The 16,684-nt window shown below is 41.5% G+C and overlaps 1 protein-coding gene across 2 annotated transcripts in view; it reads left to right on the top strand.

The window, feature by feature from the left end:
* Positions 1–1,617: 1,617 nt before the first annotated feature.
* LRIG3 (leucine rich repeats and immunoglobulin like domains 3) overlaps positions 1,618–16,684 on the top strand; it is a 50,018-nt gene continuing 34,951 nt past the window's right edge. For both annotated transcript variants that reach the window (XM_040491550.1, XM_040491551.1), the window contains exons 1-3: positions 1,618–1,975; positions 7,574–7,645; positions 7,854–7,928. In XM_040491550.1, coding sequence (XP_040347484.1) covers positions 1,731–1,975; positions 7,574–7,645; positions 7,854–7,928 — 392 coding nt within the window. In that variant the 5' untranslated portion in view covers positions 1,618–1,730. The remainder of the gene's footprint in view (positions 1,976–7,573; positions 7,646–7,853; positions 7,929–16,684) is intronic.

Genomic DNA, 16,684 nt, shown 5'->3' on the forward strand with positions numbered 1-16,684 from the left:
ACATGAAATAGATGGGGGAGACTGAGCTGAACACAGCACGACTGTGGTGTTTCTTGACCACTCCAAGCAGGCAGAGCAATCATTCAAAACCAAGATGACATCGTTATAAATATTTCTTAATTGTACATCATCCAAAAAAGTGGTGGAGTTGACACTAACAGTAGTGAAAGGAAGAGGATAGGATATCATATCTAAAGTGTTCTTCAACTTCAAAGTGAGTGTTTACTCTCCCCCAAGAATGGGAGTGCTTATTAACAGGTGGTTTGCTGCAGTAGAAATCAAAGAGCACTGAAATTGGAGTTAAAGTCTCCACTGGACAAACTACGTCCACTCCTCAATAATGAACAGTTTAAGCAGTCCCTAAGGAATGCTTTGGCAGATGGCCTGCAAGAAACAACGACCGCAGAAGTTGAAGTTTCAAATAAGCTTCCTTTTTTCACCACAAACAGATTAGTTACCTTCTCTGGGTATATATCCTCACCTAGAGGAGGAGGATGTTCACAGATTATCTCCGAGGTTTCCAACATCCTGTGGCCCCAACCACCTGCAGGAGTAAGTCAGGACACAGACTTCACTGGGGAAGTCCTATATGCCTGAATCCACCCCACTCCCCAACCCCCGTCCCCACACCCCGTAGCTAAGCAGGTATACCAGTACTTTTAGCCTGATCGCATTCTCAATCAGAATTTGTCATCACTCAAAGCCCAGGCAGACTATGGGGCTTATATTAACCTCCTCCTCCAAGGTCCTAGTTTTCATTTTGCCTTGAAATCACTGTTGACTATTTTTATTATTCCTAGCTATTGCATACGCTCTACGATTGCCATCACAGTTTACTGGAAGGTCATTTCCCAGAATTTCCCCCCAGCTCGACCCAATGCACTAAGGCTGGCTATTTCCACGCCATATACCGTTTCCAATGCCATGACTTTTACATTTTATTATTTTTATCTTTAGAGCTGACATATGTGTGAAAAAATCAGCCATTATTAATGTTAAGGGAACCGTATTTTTACTGAAACCATCGTTACATCTGTGGATAATTTCTAATTTTTTTTTTTTTAATTTGGAATTGAAAACTTTCCTGATAACAGGACTAACTTTACTCCTCTCAAGTTTGCCAAAATACCTCCAACTCCGAGAGCTGGCCTAATGATGTGTTCAGTTGTTTGCACACTCCCTTTTTCTCTTCAACTCCATTTGAAATATGTTTCCCAGGACGTAGTGGAGACTGCTGGCCGGAGAGGCTGGAAACTCTAACTCCAAATTTCCTACAACCTCAGCTCCACTTTCTCCCGCGCTCCCGCCCGGGGCTGGAGCCCTGTTGTTGTCACGTGGACTCGGGGCGACTGGGCCTGGCCGGCCAATGGGCGCTCGACGGCTCCGCACGCCCCGCCTCCCGACTCCACCGCGCCGGGACTTCACGCACCGCGGCGGGGAGGAGGCAAAAAGTTTCTTTGCGGGCGAGAGGGGCTTCGGGGCGCCGACGCTGCTGGGGCTGCAACGCCGTCGCAGCTGGCCGTCCTCTCCGGTGTTCCTCTCGCTGCTCCGGGGCATGAAAGGGATTCGCTGCGGGGCGTAAAATAAAGGAGTTTGCCGCGGAGCGCCGGATAGGGCGCGCACACGCGGCCCCGAGCGCGGGCGGCCACTCTCAGCTGCAAGTTTGTGCCGAGCCCCGAGCGCGCGCCGGCTGCGGAGCGCCGGGCCGAGCTAGAGGCCGCAAGAGTGCGATGGGCGCGCCGAGGCTCTGCGCGCCGGCGGTGGCGCTGGGACTGCTGCTGTGCGCGGTGCTGGGGCGGCTGGGCCCGGCCGAGGGCAGCGGTCGCGGCGGCTCGGGGACACTCGGGCAGCCTTCTGGGGTCGCCGCCGAGCGCCTGTGTCCCGCTCCCTGCCGCTGCCTCGGGGACCTCCTGGACTGCAGTCGCCAGCGGCTGGCGCGCCTTCCCGAGTCGCTCCCGCCGTGGGTCGCTCGGCTGTAAGTATTTTCGAGGGCACTGGGGGGAGCCGCTCGAGATTCGCAAGGGGCCTGGGGCTCGGCGCTCAGTTGGCCCTTCTGGAGCAGTTGCTCTTGGCCCAGGCCTCGAGCGGCGCTCCGTGGGGATGGAAAAGGAGCCGTCGAGGCCTCAGTCTCTCTACCCCGGTGCCTGGCTGCAGGTGGGCGGGGGAAGGGAGCTGCTGACAACTCCGAAGGGTAGAGCCTGGGTCCTGAGCCTGGAGCCTGCCAAGGGGATTCTACTGCGCTCCCCTGCGAGGGCGGGACAGGAGAGGTGGCAACCTACGTGTTACCGGCGTTTGCAGTTCTCCCTGAGTGTGTGATCCTGTGGCTCAACTACAGTTTCTAACTGGTTCTGGCCCCCTTTACTGTTCCTAACCAGTAACTGAGTGAGCCTTTGAGAAGTCCCCCTCGCCAGAGTTCCGTCCAAGCTGTAGTAGACATTCTTTTGTTGTTCTTCCCCTGTGCTTAATTTCGCCTATAAGAAATTCCGTAAAGCCTCCACCAAATTGTAACGCATCCTGGTTCCGGTAAGAAGTCGGCGAGACTGATGAGTAGATACGGAAAGGAAGGAACTAGTTTTCAGAACGAAGGGCGTGATTTCTGTAGCTTCTCAGCAAACAGTTTAGGACAGAGGACTGGACGCTGTTATGCAAGTTTTTGGAAGCTAGCTGTGAAGTCTGAAAACTTGAAATCACTGCCAACTGCGTGGAAGAACAAGGAAGAAAATGTAGTTTAGTTGGAAAGGCTGATTCTTTCCAAATGTCCTCTCCTTAGGCTCTCCAGGCCCCAGTCTTTTGTTAAAATTGGCGGACTTGTGTAAAATGTAAATAATCAAAACTTGTGTTTCTCAAAAAAAATTAAAAAGTTATATTGTCTAAAAAAGTTGAAATACAGTCCATCCTTAATCCTTAGGTTTGGGCCTAGCAGAATTGCAACGCAAATTCTGCCTTCATCCTGGTAATAGTAGTAGAAAGTTTAGTCTGGTAGTTTAAGAAATTGTGTTTTTAAATCATTGCGCTAATCAAAATCTTTATTTGTGAATTGTGGGACTGTTGGCCCCAAAAGCACATTATTTGTGTTAATAAACCTTACTTTAACAGAAAAGTAGAATTAAAGTAGAATTAAAGGTTTAGATGATTTAATCTCTTATGATGTTTTAATAGTGTCTTTTTCTTTTTTTTTTTTTTTTTTTTTTTTTTTACAATTGAAAGGAGATAAGGGCTTTAACCCGAAGCAGGAAGACTTTCAATTAGTTGTGGCTAATTCTGTTCAATTGCTTCTTGTGGAGGTCATGCTGCCTTATTCATGAAATGTGAATGGCTCTATTGACAACATATGGAACTGAACATTTGAATGACTGGAGGTGAACATGTATGAATAATAGAGAGATGAGAAAAAGAAAATGAATAGTCCTTCCTGGGGTGTGTTTAGAAATGCTTGAATCATTCGCCAAACTTATATTAGTAGTTTCTCATTGCCAAGTAGTCTATTGGGTCGTGCCAGTGTGCAATATATATTTTTGGTGTGAATTTGGATGTCTTAAAAAAAAAATAACTGTATTGGTCTTGATTAGAAGTTGAGTTAAACCAAAAGGGGTTTGATATCTATTGAAACGTTGTCTTAAAAGTAGCTGACCTAATTAGGATTTTGTTTTGCAGATAATTTGGTGACACACTAAAAACAAATTACAGTTTATTTGGTTAGCACAATCTTTAATTACATTTCCGCCAGCAGTAAATTGTCTCAGTACAAGTACACATTCCTTAAATATATGTGAAAATAAGTTCCACTTGTATAAATAAGCACCAGGTCTGTTGTCAGAAGCCCCACTGTGATCACTCATTGGACAGTTCTGTCATCCTTGTACTTGTGTGACTTTTAACCAACTTTGTAGTTGTCACCAAGCCATGCGGTCTAAATTCTTTATTATAAATGTTTCTTTTGTTCCTAAAGCTCTAGAGGTCTCCTAGCTCCACCTTTGAAAGGAGCAGAAAAACACGTGGAATTGGGCTTTACTTCTCTGTTACTTGGTGTTTGGAACAGGAGGCATAAGATCACCATTTCTTAAATTTTACACAATTATAAAAGCGTTTAAGTAGACTGTTTCAGAGTTGAGAACTAAACAGAAGAGTACGTATCATTCTTTCCCGTATCTTAACTCTTTCTCGGGTAATTAAGATAGTAAACATTTGCCTTAGGACTAATTGATGAGAGCACCATTCAGGAAAATTTTGTGTTTTGTGTCTTTTGTTGAATTTGCGAGTTAAAATCTAATGTACGTGCGTATGTAGTTTGTTCACTTTATTCGGTTGTAATGTATTGCCTTAAGAATCTCGTGTGTGAAAAATTGAGTAGTTTGAGCTGTAAAATAATAATACCGTAGTTCTCTTTTCCAAAAGTAACTTGTAGTACTTTACTGAAAGTGGCTTTTAAAACAGTAACTACTGGAAGTCTTTGCTTACAAACTGCCTTTAAAGGCAGACTTGAGTTTACATCTTTTGAGTTTGCACTTACAGAGTTCTGAACCCAAAGAGGAGTGCTGGTTGGAGTATGTTACTTTAGCCAAAAGACAGAAGTTGCTCAATTGCCAGTGAGAGCTAAACGTATTAAAATCTCAATGGAGTTTCAGAATTATCTTATCACACAGAGATGTTTGAGTTAGCTGGGCTGAGGCGAAAGTCCAAAAGGTACTTTCTGCTGGTGTGGCTTTAGTGTTCTCCTGTTAGAAATCGTCTGCTTGGTACCAGAATTGGGGCTGGAGTGGGGGTAATGGGCCTTATGGTTTTCACAGCTGTTTTTCTGTATTTTCCAGACTAAAACTTGAACATAGCAGGCTGATTTATGAGTCACTTTGGATCAGTGTCTTAAAACAGCTACAGCCTGGCTTTTTGTTTTTCAGCTTTCCAGATTTCTGCTGAATTTGCAGCTCTGCAGGCCCCAGTGGGATTGATTAAGAAGCTGAGCTGGATTTGCATTTTAAAATTTGACTTGGAAGTCAGATTTCCAAATGCTAAAAGGAACAAAATGATGGCCGGAACCAAATGTTGTAAATGAATTATTTTCATGTATATTTATTTGCTTGCTAACGTGCAGGAAGACTTTTCTCTACCATGTAGCATTTAATTTTCAAGCATTTGGCCGGCTGAGTTCTAGGTAAATAGTTCACACCTCCTTGCCTCGCCACTTTTCACATTTATTAACCTCACTCTACAGAGTTTTTTAGTAAGGTTTCCTGGGGAAGGTGTTCATTAATGGAACCCTAACAATGAAGAATCTGCTTTTCTCCCTGAATGTTCTTGCGGGTTTAAGAAAATATCGACATTGTATGACTTGTGTTTGTTTTTAATGTGGTTTAGCCATAAAAACAATATAGGGAAGACTGAGGAAAATGTGACATCCTTTAACTGGAAAGTAATCATTTCTGAAACATAAACTGTATTAAATCTAAATTTAGATGCATTCAAAGATTCGTGGCTTTAAGTATTTAGTAGTAAAAGTCACTTAAGAGGTGATTTTTTTTTCCTCCCACATATAATGTGGTTTTAATAGTACACAAAACTCAGGAATGGAAGTGTGTTGCAATAACTGAAATATTTAAGGTTGCCAGTTCCCGCTTCTGGATCAGAAATGAGTGGTCCCCAGCATGTGCATAGTTCTTGGAAGGCAGTTTCTCATTTTAAAGGTCTTTTGTTGGAGATCTCATCCCATTACTGGTTGAAAAAAAGCTCAACACTCGCTCTCTTTTCTCACAGGATTGCCCTATGAAATAATGTTTAAAACGAAGCGAAGAGTGTGGTTTTAGTTTTTTCTAATTAAAAAGAAAACCACCTGTATTAAATGGCAATGCCAGTTTGGCTCCCCTTTTCCTTTTAAAAATTGAAACAATCAGGGACGCAGTTTTATGCTGGTTCAATGTTCTTTAGTTAAGTGGATCCAAATGAGACTCTCTGTTGATTCAGGCTACCTCCCAGGTGAAGGACTCTTTTCACTGGTTGTTTTTGAAACCCTGTGGGAAATCCGTGACTGTCTGTGGTGCTAAAAGCACACAGGTTTTGTTTGAATCCTGACGTGAGTTGTTGGGCCCACGGGTTCCTTGATGAACTCCAGACGGACATGAGCTGGGCCGTGAGGGAAAGTGTCTGGCTCCAGCGTGGTGAGCATGCACAGCAGTGGTTGTAATTGCAGGATTTTTATAGTTTAAAGACTGTGCCAGATTTTTTTTCATGTTATAACTGTACCAGAACAAATCTACTCATGTCTGTTACTGTCTGGTAGGTCTTTAAGCAAACATGTTTCAAATAAAACCTTTGCAGATTTTTTTTTCTATTTAGGTGAAATAGAGAAATCCAGGTTTATTCTCAAAATAAAAATTCAAAGACTTGAAAGGATTGCTGGTTTCTAATTGTTAGCTTAATAGATGTGCACCAAGTTACACTGTGTTTCTCTGGATGTGATTCTTCGGCCCTTTATTTTTGGTTCATGCTTTTCTCCAGTCAAGTTTGGTTACCTAAAACTTGGGTTAGTTACAAGTCTTCATTTTTAAACACTGAAAGAATTAATTTGGTAAGGGTTGGTAAGCTTCCTTCAGTGGGAGAGCTTTAAGCCATACTGCTTGTAAGCCTGATTTTCGATGGCTGTTCCAACCATTTCGTTTTCATTATACCACGTGGAAGGCGCACAGTCAATTTATTAACACATAAAGGGAATGCCATCAAATATTTACTGGGTTTCTTTAAAATTCTTGAATCTTAAATGCTCAGATGATGGCCTGGCCTACAATATTGTATAAGTAGAAGTTTTGTTTTGCTTTCTTAAAAATAATGCTGTCTTATGGAAATTGTTACTCAGGTTAAGTCATTGAGTAAGAAGCAGATGTATTTAATGATTGAAAAAAAATCTGATCATAGGTTTCTATACAGCCTACTTTGTAGGTGGTTTATGTGGTTTAAATTATACATTACATTATCAGATACTGAGATTTGGGAAATTCAGGAAAGTAGAATTCAGGTGGCTTCCTACTCTTTCTCTCTCACACACACACACACAAAATGGTACTTGAAATAATTTGGTGCCTAAACCCAGAGAAACAAATATGTATAAAAAGCAATTTCTATTTTGTTTGACTGTAATAAAGACACCGATGCTTAATTTTATGATAATAAAAGGTTTCTTTAGAGATTTGAGTTTCAGCAGTCTGCCTAATTAGCCACTTTTCATAGGCCATGACTTCATCATATCAGGTTGGAAGCGAGGAGATGGTAGGGGATGGGGAGGGTGAAGCAAAACAACCAGTTCACAAAAGATCTGTTCACCTTGTGCCAAAAAACATCTCCTAAAAATTTGTAGGCTCAAAGCACTTGAATCTGCCAGCCTCCTGAACTAATTTTGTCCTCAGAATTTGTATTTTTGATTTTGGCAGTTTGGTTACCATCTAGTTTGGGGAAAGGATGAACCAGTTATTTCTTATGTTGTCACTAGTGTTGATAGAGATATTTCATAACTGTCTTGCACTTTGTTAAAGACCGTTAGTGATTTGTTTTTGAAACCACCTATAACTTTATTTTTGTTTTCTCATAGGGACTTGAGTCACAACAGACTGTCTTTAATCAAGGCAAATTCCATGAGCCACCTTCAGAGCCTTCGAGAAGTGTGAGTCTTATTTTACTTTCTATTTGAGGTTGAATAAAATATACCACTTAACTATAAACATTTAGATAACAGTAAATTATTAAAAACTTTTAATTTGGGAGGTATCTTTAATTTTATAAAGTTTTTACCTCTGTGAATTACAGATTATCTAATCAGCATTCTTTTTGTCTTTTTTTCTGCGCCCCCCCCGGGGGGTTGGGGGGGGAGGGGAACTGAACAACAATGAATTGGAGACCATTCCAAATCTAGGACCAGTCTCAGCAAATATTACACTTCTCTCCTTGTAAGTGAACCTTAGGATTTTGTGTTTGCAAGGACCATGGGTAGTAGCAGTTCTGCTAGAGTAAAGGTCTTACAAGCAAAATACGAATGTTTCTATAGATAACGTAGAAGCATTTTTTAAATTGGTTGACTTGTTTTCCAGCCATTTTCTCCCAAATTTGAAGTACCATTGTAACAACACACTTTATGTGTTGCTCTCATTGCTGAACTGGTCTCCAAGATTCAGAAGAGCTGCTTTCACCTCATAGAGACAGGTGTTGGATGATGTCCTGTAGACGGACTAATTCTGGTTATTGCTCAGTGGTCGGCATGGGATCTGTGGGTTAGGTATTACATAGTTCCTGGTGGAGGGTGATTGGAGTTGTTTTGTGAGAAGTGGGAGTTGGTAATAAGACACTGAAGTATTCTCTTTTAAGTGTGGTACCTGTAGCAGAAATCGAGGTTCAGAGACAAAATATCAGCTTTATACAGTTAAAATTAAGTACGTGATTGAAGTTATAAACCACTGCATGTTACTTTACAAAGATGAGTTTTCAAATAAAATTAAAATTGTGCTAAATTTCCTGTATTTTTAGGACAAATAACATGTTTATACTCATGCTTTGGAGAGGTTCTGGCATAATTTTGACTTTCGGCACTTAAGGGTAGCATGTAGGATGTGCAACATTTAATTTCTAAAATTTAACTAGCTTGCCACCATGATCTTGAATAATTTAAAAATATATTGAAGCCATTGAGCTTAAAATGTTTTCCTTCCTAATACAACTTAAGAAAAAACCACCATTGTTGCTTGCTTCTAGGAAAGGTGTTGTGAGGGTTGAAATTATACAGTAAATTTCAGGAAAGCTGTTCAATTAATTAAAGTGATCACTACCCAATTGCTTACATCTGGTGATTTATAGAGGTTGGGTTTTACTGAGGGCCCAGGTCACCTAAGTCACGAGTGCAGCCGCTGTGTCTGCTTTCCTCTGTTTGAATAAGAACTAAGTGACATTTGATACTGATGTGGTTTTTTCCAAAGATCAGAAACAGAAAGGAATGAAAGAAAAAGGAGTTGGTATTTGACAAATAAACACTGAATTTAAGAAACATTTTTATGCTAGCATTAATACCTGTTTTCTTTGTCTTTCATAATTGCTTAAGAATTTGGTGTCGAAATGGAGTACTGGTTTTGGTATCTTAAACAGCTTTAGCTATTCGCATTGGACCAGTGGGGCCTTTCTAAATCCCAGGGAATGCCTCTTCCCCCTGCTGTTCTTGTCCTGTGTATTGGCAGATTCTGTCAGCATGTTCAAGAGAGTCTTGAGTTGAGGGTCATTGGGTGCTTCATGGTCGAGAGGGTCCACCGTGGAGTTTTAGAATCTGGGTGGGGTGGGGAAAACAGTCTTCTCTTTGGCTTGGTATAGAGTTGAAATCGTAAGAACTTGTAAGGAAATTAGAAACTTCTATTGGAAATAAACAACCTAGGTGATTTTAATTACACTTCAAGCTTTCCTTTATAATTTGAAAACTGAAAAAGAACTCTGGAAAGACAGAAGCCTTCGAAATTTGAACCGTCCTCCCTGTTTTCATTTGTGTTTTACTTTAGTGAGCGCTGAATAATCTTTTACTGAACTTGAAGACTCTCACTTTCTTTCCCGTTAATGTGTTGCAGCATGTCTGACCGGGGATTATTTTGTTCATTTTTATGTAATGAGAGATCCTATTTATTACCTAGATTACGCAGCATCCGCAAAGGATTATTTATGTGATGGGACTGCTAATTCAATATAGGTAGTGAAAAGTTGTTTTCATGCCTATAAAATATGTTGAAAAATGTATTTCTCTGGCTGTTTTCTTTTACAAATGTGTTGTTGTCTCCTGTAGTCCTCTTTCGATATTGCAGTACACGGTCATTGTTTCTGAAGCACTGTTAATTACTGTCTTGTGTTGTATAGGACAGAGCATTTTCTTTTATATAGAAGTACTTGAACATTAGATCAGTACTTAAATTTCTGAAATTTCAAAAGAGATTGTTCAACCACATCCCATGGCTTAGATTAGAAACTTGCCATGGCACCACAGTTAAGCACCATGTCTCTCAAAGTAGGTCTCAGGACTGTTTGACTTCTTTTTGATCAAGGTGTTTGGTTTTTGTTTTTGTTTTTTCATAACATTTGTGGAGGAAAATAGGTTTTTGGGGGTCATTTGTGCAAGTTAAATCATTTGGAAACATATTAAAGGAAAGGAAAAATCAGTTGGGAGTCTTGAGCAAAAAGATTTAAGGTTGGTTCTCCATATCTTTGCTGCTCTGTGCGGTGGGGACCCTTCCTAGCTGGAGGCAGAGAAGAGCACCTGGTGAGACCTTCACCTTCTCTCATCTTCAGGAGCCAGGAGCAAATGGCATCCCAGGTCCAGAGATGAATTTGTTTAGGGACCACTTCTGATAATGTCAGGGAAGCCTGGTAAAATACCAGGGTCTTTGGGATGGTGGTTGGATGAGCATTGAACTTTCCCTTAACAAAGTTCATCTCTAACCTTTTTAGGGGTCTGTCAGAATGTAAAAGACCTGAATAGACTTGCTTTTCTTTGAATCCCACCCAGAGCACATTTGACATGCTAGAGGCAGCACATGGTTTGTGTGATTTTTTTTTTCTTTTTTTCTAATTTGTAGCCATGGCAGGATGCTATATGTTAAGGGAAGAAATGCAATAATGTTTGGAATGAACATACATTAAAACTGTTGCCCTGATAAGGCACCTTGGTGGCTCAGTTAAGCGCCCGACTCTTGGTTTCAGCTCAGGTCATGATCTCATAGTTCATGAGATGGAGTCCCACGTCAGCTTTGTGCTGATAGCGTGAAGCCTGCTTGGGATTCTCTCCCTCTTTCTCTCTCTGCCCCTCCTCTGCTTATGCTCGCTTGCTCTCTCCTCTTCTCTCCCTCTCCCTTTCAAAATAAACAAACTTAAAAGAATAAAACTGTTGACCTGGCATAAATAAGTTAATTTCACCAGACATGGTAGTTCTGACCTCCTGTGAGGCAGCATGAGCCACTCAAACATTGGACATCTGTAAAAATTATGGCTTGAGTTCGGGCAGTTTTGAGTTAGAGCATTTTTGTTGAATTATATAACATTATTGTTACATAACATTATTATTGAACAAAAGAGTTCTCACTGGTCATTAAATAAAGTTGGTTAGATCTTGGCCTTGACACTGGTGGTTTTATATAGCATTGCTCAACATGTAAGTACTTGCCTATGTGTTAGAGTTGAAAAGACTTAGGTCCCTGAATGTCAAAGGAATACTCAGAGTACTTGTTAAAAAATGTCTATTTCCTGACCCTCTCCCTAGAGATTCTAAATTAATGGGATTGGGTGGGGCCCAGGAATATCCATTTTAACACATCTACCTAGTTGGTTCTGATTAGATATTCAGTAAGTATTTCTGGAACTGCTGATGGAATCCAGTTATAATCAAATAAGCCTTTTCTCGTTATTTCTTATCTCAAGGGTAGAGCATTTCTCCCAAGCCCATCATGTTCTTTATAGCCTGTAATTTTTCTAGAAATGATAATGTCATCCTTCAAGGGTGGTTATTACAAACATTGCTGGTGGGACCTCAAAATGTGTACTCTACCAATGGACAGCCAATGGAGAGATTGAAGGCAGAATGAGGTGATGAGTTTCGCTATCTGAAGGTGTCATTTTGTCTTTAGTGTGGAGGATGTCCTGAAGGTGGCCGGAGGGTGGTGTAGAGGGGACAGATGATGGGGGAACCACTATGGTAGCCCAAGAGTGATGCCAGTACTATGTCACAGCAGCAGAACAGTGATTAAAGCAAAGCTTAAGTTGGAATTATTTGCTGGTTCTTCCATGTACGAGGTTTGAGATCTTGGGCAAGTCTCTGTCTATGTTTCCTCATCTACAAAATGAGAATCATAACAGTGCCCACCTCCTAGGGTTGTGAGGATCTGAAAAGAGAATACAGATAGAACCATCTGGCATATGCTGAGTGCTCAGTGAATATGAGCTGTGATCATGATGATGATGATCATTCACCCAAGTGAAATTCGTGGAATAAATACACAGTGCCAGGCTCTGTTTTAAGTGCTGGGGACACAGCAGTGAACAAAACAGACAAGTCACTGCTGTGAAGTTTCCATTTCTAGTGAGGAGTAAGAGGACACTAACAATTTTTTTTGTTTAAAGATTACTTCAGTTTCTTGATAAATGCTGTTCTGGCATTTATCTCTTGGGAAAGCAAGAACAGAGAAGAGCCCTGGCGGATGCCCTTTAATATGTTCAAGGAAGGCTTCTGAGTATTTGCCAAATCCTGCTATGTGCTGGGTACCGTCTCAGGTTGAGATTACTGTTTTGACCAAACAGACAAAATTCCTGCCCTCACAGAGCTGACCTTCTCATGGAAGAAGACAAAAAAGTAAAATAAAAAATGTGCTCAGAAGGTAGTGAGGGCTAGGAAGAAAAAAGAGCTGAGGTAATAGGGGTTTATGGCAAGAGGGGGCTTACAGTTTTATTCTTTATTTTTTTACTTTAATGTTTATTATTTTTGAGAGAGTGCAAGCGGGGGAGGGGCAGAGAGAGAGAGGGAGAGAGAGAGAATCTGAAGCAGGCTCCAGGCTCTGAGCTGTCAGCATAGAGCCTGACATGGGGCTTGAACTCAGGGAACATGAGAACTCAGGGAACCTGAGCCAAAGTCGAATGCTCAACCAACTGAGCCACCCAGAGCCCAAAGCCACCCCAAACACTTTAAATGGGGATGAAGGGAGAGGTCTGCTGAGAAGATGACACTTGAATCATGGCCTGAAGGTGAGGGAAGGGTCATGTGCAGCATCCTGGGGGTCAGGGTCATCTCCTTAAGCCTCCCCTAATCTATCCAGGCCCTCCCGCCTTGTATGTCCAACTCCTACATGGTAACGAAATGATTTTTTTCATACTTTTCTCCTGTAGTATACTTTGGGGCCTGTGGGCCTGCTCTTAGTTTCCCCAGCACTTGGCAGATGAATAGCATGTAGTCGGTGCTTAATTAGGTATACAAATTAAGGAGTATATATGGAAAGCCACATGCACTTAGCATTATTCAGGCAGATTTCCTGTTACTTAGTCTATACCAGTACCTAAAAACTTACAGTGAAGACCAAGCATATGTATGTTTTACTTAATGTGTCTTCAACTCTGCGTGCTTGGCAAATAATAATAAATTATAACAACAGCAATAGTAATAAGTAAAAGAAAGAACAAGAGAAGTAATTTAAGTAGTGAAAGGATTCAGCTTCCCGCTCTAGCCAGTGAGTGCACGCCCTGCAGTGTGTTTGAGATGGAAGTGTGTGGGAAACAAAAGCCCCCTTCATTATTTTGCCTTTCTTAGTTTGAATATCTCAGCCTACCTGGGATGACTTTGGTCTTCAGGTTTTGGGCCCAGCATACATGTGAACTACTTCATCAGGTCCTGAACTGAAAATTCAAAATAAGAAACAATAACAAAATACATAATCGATCTGTTCCAACACTTAAGGCAAAACTGGTCGTATAGGACTCAGGGAGGGAGAATATGCCTGCATAAGAACACTTCGCTGTTGTCTTAAAGGGATCTTCAAGGGTGTGTTATTGATAGATGTTTTCCCCTCGTGTGCTGACATTAGAGCCTGACGTGGTGTGACGTGGGGCCCATCACATCACGTGCCCTCCTGTACCGGGGATGCTCTGGGATGTGGGGAAGTACGGGGGTTACGCCCTTTCCTGAGGTCTAATGTGATTTACCCGCTGCAAGGAACAGTCCTGGGCATCTGGGGATGCTGGCAGCTTGTGTGGCCTGCATGATATATGGAATTCTGAGAAGAAAGGTGGCTTTTTCCCTTCGGTTTTGAAACTCCCTCAGATTCTCCAGTGGCATTTGTCACATGTCTCATTCCAGGGTAGGACTCATGTCCTACTGAGCTGTTAGTCCCTCAGCAGCCCAGCCCAGAATCTGGCACGCAGGAGGTGCTCGTTAAATATCTGAGTCAGGAGAGAGACCGTGGAGCCGTTGTACAACAGTGGAAAGACCTGAACTGGGAATGGGGCGCACACATTGTCTTGTCTCACACCAGTGACTTGCCCGACCTCAGGCCGACTTCGTCACCTCTTCTTTATCTGTAAACACGGTGTGAGATGTCTGCCCCTCCATCTCCTGTGGTTCCGGTGCAGGATCAAATGGCAGAGTGAACAGAAGGAGACGGCTCTGAAAGGTGCGAGCAGCAGCACTTGCAGCAGGGCCAGAGTGGATTCTGGAGCCAGAGGGTTACAGGGGGAAGGCAGGATTGAGAAACATCCTGGCCACATAGTTGAGGGAGGGAGGTAGAACTTTGCGTTTGCATTTGGAGTGGTTTATGTGGAAAACTTTTGCTCTCTTCCAGTAGTTCAAAGAATTGGTGAAAACTCAGTTGTAATGACTGAACAGCATTTCTACCCTGAGGACTTGTGTGTCTGTAGGTGGATTTTGAGCTGCTCGGGGTGCCCAGCAACACCACCTATGTGCTCAGTGCTAGGGAACAAAGAAAAATGGGACTTGGCCTCTGCCCTCAAGAGACTTTAAATAAGGAATAACGGGGGAAGACAGACAATAAGGGCATGCTGCGAGTAGGGTGATGCCCTGAATGATGGAGAGATGCCTAGGGCTGTCCCAGTGCGGAAGAGAGCTGTAGTTTCAGTGTGTGTGGAACGTGAGGGTGAGTGAGGTCCACAGAAGGAAAGGAGACATGGGTAAGTTGGTAGTGATGCACCTAAGTGTTTTACAGGTTTGGAGGAGGAAATGACGTTTTTGTTAATCAGGAGAGTGACTACATTTCATTGAAGCACAGAATCTTCTTTCCTTTTTTTTAAGTCACTAAACCATGTTCATTTTCAAAATCAAATGCCATGAAGATAAATAATGTGCTGTTGATCATTAACAGTTACGATTTGCCAAATACCTGCTATCCATCCATCCTTAGAACTATCCTGTGCTCTGGCCCTTGCTGTCTGTTAGGGCCACATCTCTCTTTCCCACAAAAGGAAATTGACCACAGGGTGGGCATCATATAAACATTGACTTCTGTATGATGAAAAGGGTGGAGTTGAACTAGTGATTAGAAATCAGGTCTGCAGGGGCGCCTGGGTGGCTCAGTCAGTTAAGCGTTGACTTCAGCTCAGGTCATGATCTCATGGTCCGTGAGTTCGAGCCCCACATCGGGCTCTGTGCTGACAGCTCAGAGTCTGGAGTCTACTTTGGATTGTGTCACCTTCTCTTTCTGCCCTTCCCCCGTGCACGCTCTCTCTCTCTCTTTCTAAAAAATAAAAAAATTAAAAATCAGATTTGCAGTATTCTGATATGTGTATATGTATATACGTATCAAAATATATATATACATATCAGAATATATATACACATATCATATATACATATCAGAATATATGTACCAATATATATACATACATATCAGAATATATATATCACGATATGTATATACACATATCAGAATACATATATATATATATATATATCAGAATATATATATAGATAGATCTAGAAGCCAACACCATACTGAGTGGGAATTTCATCCATAAGCATGCATTTTTTGTTACAGACTAATAAAATCATCTTTGGGAGATGGTGACTCAAGAGACCATTGCTTGGTTGTATGGCACAGAGTTGATTTAAATAATTCCTCAAACTCAGTTTGTGATTTTAAAGCGTGTTGATATTTGAATAGTTTATAACTCAGATAAAGCTGCATAAAAGGAAGGCAAGCATTACATACGTTTTCACATACGATGATTGATGTAATTTCAAGTGATGATGTAACTAAGCAACTGTATAACTGTGGTAAAGCTCAAATAGTTTGTTTTTAAACCAAACCTATATAAGTCAGCGTCTGAAAGAAGGTTACCAATGTGTCATGTTAATTAGGGAAATGGGAAGAAGCTTTAGCCAAAATTAGAATCTTAAGTTTCTGGGGAATCTGGGAGCTTTGTTCTGATTAAGTGGACATAAACCATATCATCTTTACCCGTTTGTGGGTGTAGATGAGCCCATAGAATTTGACCACCTTAACTGAAGAACTCATCCCTAAATGTCTGCTCTAGTGATGTGGATGAATGGACTAGTGTCTTTGTATTTAAAGGACATTGCATCTGAAGGCTATAGCCTTTTCCAGTGTAAATAACCCAGACGTTATTGTGTTTAATGGAAATAAGCTCATAAAGCTGAAGTCTTACAAAATAAACACATAAACATCTTAATATGATAAGTTGTATTCTTTTATTGGATTTTTAAATGTTTATATGTGATTTGCACATAAAAGAGTTTATTGTACACAAAGATGTGTTTGTTACACTCTACGTTTATCTTTACAATTAATCATAAACCAGTCCCCACAATACAGGTTTGCTAGGTGTTTGAATTCTCAATTTAGATATGAAACATTTGTGATCATGCCATGGCTCTTTAAACCCTTCAGGAATTCCCCACTCCTCTTAGGTCAAGAGCAGAATCTTTCACAAGACCTACAAGGCGCTTGCCCGATCTGAATCTTCCCCTGCTGAGCCCTCTCCAGACTCAGCTCTTGCTTTTAGGAGCGTGCCAGTTTGTTCTGCGTCACTTCCCTTTGCACACTTTCCTCTCTGCCCACAGTACTCACCCTTTTCCTAACTCTTGCTAAGTCAGACTTAGGTTTCACGTGACACATTTTCCTATCACCTTTATTTACAGTGTCTATGATGCTGTCATACCTGCAGTCGC

Source organism: Herpailurus yagouaroundi, unplaced genomic scaffold (genome assembly GCF_014898765.1).
Source record: "Herpailurus yagouaroundi ecotype Mexico unplaced genomic scaffold, PumYag 182, whole genome shotgun sequence".
Lineage (NCBI taxonomy): Eukaryota > Metazoa > Chordata > Mammalia > Carnivora > Felidae > Herpailurus > Herpailurus yagouaroundi.